We start from the raw sequence: 3,252 nt of genomic DNA, 5'->3' as shown, positions 1-3,252 counted from the left end.
TGTCAATGGACAGACCCAGACTTAAATCCCAGCTCTGCTGCTGCTCCCTGGCTTTGTGACTCTGGACCTCGGGCTCCCCGGCTACAGATACAGGCGATCCTGTGAGGGCCTGAATCTCAGAGGGCTGGTGTGAAGATGGAACGAGCACACCTGTGTCCATGCACACCATCAGCACCAAGGGCCCCTGGGTCGTCAGTGGACCTGAAACAGACAGCTCTGAGCTAGAGTCAGCCGATCCCTGGGGAAGATGCCAACAAGGGCAGATATTAGCAAACTCCACGTTCCAGAAGTGCTGGAGGGATAGAGCGCACTAAGCTCCAGAGAGAACGGAGCCCAAGGTAAAGCAGCCCAGTGCTCACAGGAGAAAGCTTAGGACAGGCCACTCACCAGCTCTACAGCTCAGCCTATAGGCCAAAGGCTGGGACTGGACCAATATCCTGGGATTCCATGCAGTCCTGCGGCCACTGATCTGCTCACTCCAGGCTCAGACAAACACTGGGCTTCAAGAGCTCAGCCACACCTGGACCCTCAGAGGCACCTGGTGCAGAGGCCAGCCTCTAGCAAGCACTTCCTGAAGGGTATGGGCCACCTTATCAGAGCACTTAATCCTCTCCCCTGATACCAGAACAATTGAACAAAAAGTCTCTCCTGGCTCCAAGAAGCCTCTTTCAGGCTCTTACTCCGTTCTGCTCCTTCTGAAAATAAAGCCGCCAATCCTTCCTCCCCCAGTCCCGGACCCACACACCCCCGGGATGGCAAGACCCACCAGCCCTCTGGGCTTTCGCACAAGATGATGACCCTTCCCAGAGCACTTGAAAGTCCACCTTGCCAACCTCGAGGGAGTTCAGCCCTCACTCCCGCACTCGCCTGGGCTTGCACGTGCCAGCATCACTGTTTCCTGCCAACCTCCATCTGCATAAAATTAAACTCCTGACAGATCCCAGGATGCGAGGACCCGCCCGGCCAGCTCTCTGCACACTATCAGCCAGCGTGGCCACAATCCGGCCAAGGCTTTGCACTCAGCCTCAGACCCACCCTCCCAAGGATGTAGGAGTAAGGCATTCCCAGGAAATGAGAAGACCCCATGTTCCCTCCCCCCACTCATTCCTGGGGCTACTCCCACTCAGTCCTCCCTCTCATGAGTACTCTCTCACCCTGCCCCTCCCCTGTCACCATAAAGCAGCCACTTCTGAGAGTTTGTGGGCTACCCAGGGGCAGGAATAGCAAGGCCACACTGCAGGCGGGCCCCCACTCTTCCTCATGGACTACCAGTCCCAGCACACACTAGACTCCGGGTGGGGAATGTCCAGCCTACACATAAGGCCCCATGAAATCAATACCAGCTAGCATCTCAGACCTCACCAAAGAGAAGCCCGTTCAGCAATCACATTAGGGGCAAGTTAATTATGTGTTTGACCAGATACAGCAGGCTAGTTTTAAAGTTGGTCATTGTGTGTAGCCCTCGAACGATGTTATAAAGATCCAAACGGCCCCTGGGCAGAAAAGGCTCCCCACCCCTGCACACAAAAGTTCTTCAAGGAACGTACAGAGATCAGCTGTGGCCAAGCTCAGCCCATGGCAGCGTAAACACTCCCAGGCGCTGTACCTCCGAGGCTGTGACAAGCCAGGAGGGCTTATCAGAAGCTGCAGCTGATGCCCTGGCTCAGTTGTTCCCATTGCTGCCTACAGTTGCACCCCAAGTGCTTGGCATGGCCTAGTCTGACAGCGTCTCTGGGATGAAGCCCGAGCCAACTCGCCTCCAGCCTAGCTATGTGGCTCCCTTGGCTGGAGCACCTGTAGGCAGCTAAGCCCTCAGAGAACACAAAACCCTGAGAAGAAAAAGCCTCAAAGCCTCAAATGTCCTGTGATTAGAACAACGTACACAGCTGGCTGGACCCTGAGACCCAGCAATCACAGGGAGAGACTGCACCCTGAACACTTGGGGGCAGGTTACACACAAGCCAGAGAAAACTCTGGGCCATACAACAGAGAACTGCAGCAGGGAGGGGAGCTGTTGACCTCAATAAGTTACAGGTTGACAAGAGGCGACTTATAGAAACATCCTATAAATTCTTAGGCTGACAGGGGCTCTCTAAAAAGTCTGGGACATTTCAGAATACCCCAAGTTCCAAAGTGCCCACCACCACTACCAGCCTGGTTCCCGGGGCCAGGTTCTCCTGCAAACAGGCTGGGGCAGCATGGAGCCTCTACGTGGAGCAGCACACGCCCAAAGGGTCTCTGCAGCAGTGATATCAGCCCAGGTCCTAGGAAGGACCCCAATGCTCTCCTACACCAAAGGAAAGGTGCCAAGTGCGAACCCAGCGGCCAGGCACCCGCCTGCGCTGCCCAGCAAAGCCCTGACCCCAAACTGCTATAAGGGCACCGTACCAGGCACTCTCCTCCCACTCCAGACCCGTGCAGATCGAGTCCATGGGCCGCTTGCCCCTCTTGTCCCTTCTCCATCACCTGGCTTCCACTGCTGCTGTGGTTAGGGGCCGCGGAGTCAGCTCCGCCCCGAAGCGACCTGGTGCACCAGAACGAAGCACTGCCCAGTCCTGTGCCATCCTCAGCATTGTTCCTGTGCTCGCACGCACACAGGCTGCTGCTCTGTGCTGGGTACTTTTCCTCTGGGTTGGGGAGGGGGTGGGGGCACCTCTGGTCCAGCTGCCCAGCGCTCCCCCTTTCTTCCCTCCCTCCCAGCCCAGCACTCACCTCCAAGCTGCTCAGAGACCTTCCCCTTCCCCACTGGGCTAGCAGCTCCCCGCAGTGTCTGGCACACAGAAGGGTCTCTTTGTTGAAGTTGTTAACTGACCACCGCGGGTCTCTCGGGTCTCTCGGCGGATAAGGAGAAACCACCCGGGCCTCGACAAGCGATGTCTGGAACGGAGAACAGCCTTTCTGAGACAATCAGCCAGTGAACTGGGCACCGAGCTGTGGGCCCGGACCCGCCAAAATCCCGGACTCCCACCAACACGAGGGGGCCCTTCGGGCCAGGGCGACGCCCCCACCTCCTGCCGAGACTGCTCTTGGGGCCGGGCCACCCTGTCCAGGGGAGCCTGACCCGCCAGCGCGGCCAAGTTCCCCGCCCAGCCCTGTTCCTGCTCGGCCGGGGACCGGCCAGAAGGGCGCCGCTGGCTGACCTCAGCCCCAGCTCGGGAAGGGAACGCAGGCGGCGAGACAGGAACCCAGACGGCGGTCCAGACAGGCCCGGCTGCGCTGCGGACCGCGGCCCAGGCGCTCCGGGACGGCGGC

The 3,252-nt window shown here is 58.7% G+C and overlaps 1 protein-coding gene across 4 annotated transcripts in view; it reads right to left on the bottom strand.

The window, feature by feature from the left end:
• P4HA2 (prolyl 4-hydroxylase subunit alpha 2) overlaps positions 1–3,252 on the bottom strand; it is a 34,707-nt gene that overhangs the window by 30,495 nt on the left and 960 nt on the right. For 3 of the 4 annotated variants that reach the window (XM_045285154.1, XM_004696599.4, XM_045285153.1), the window contains exon 2: positions 2,713–2,877. In XM_045285154.1, the coding sequence (XP_045141089.1) occupies positions 2,713–2,877 (165 nt within the window). Of the gene's footprint in view, positions 1–2,712; positions 2,878–3,140; positions 3,185–3,252 lie in introns of those variants that run through there. The other variant, XM_004696598.4, reaches the window with a different exon arrangement.

Source organism: Echinops telfairi, unplaced genomic scaffold (genome assembly GCF_000313985.2).
Source record: "Echinops telfairi isolate 266 unplaced genomic scaffold, ASM31398v2 ScPeMD7_7469;HRSCAF=8507_1, whole genome shotgun sequence".
Taxonomy (NCBI): Eukaryota; Metazoa; Chordata; class Mammalia; order Afrosoricida; family Tenrecidae; genus Echinops; species Echinops telfairi.
The sequence above is the reverse complement of the archived record's forward strand: the minus strand, read 5'-3'. Positions and strand labels throughout refer to the sequence as shown.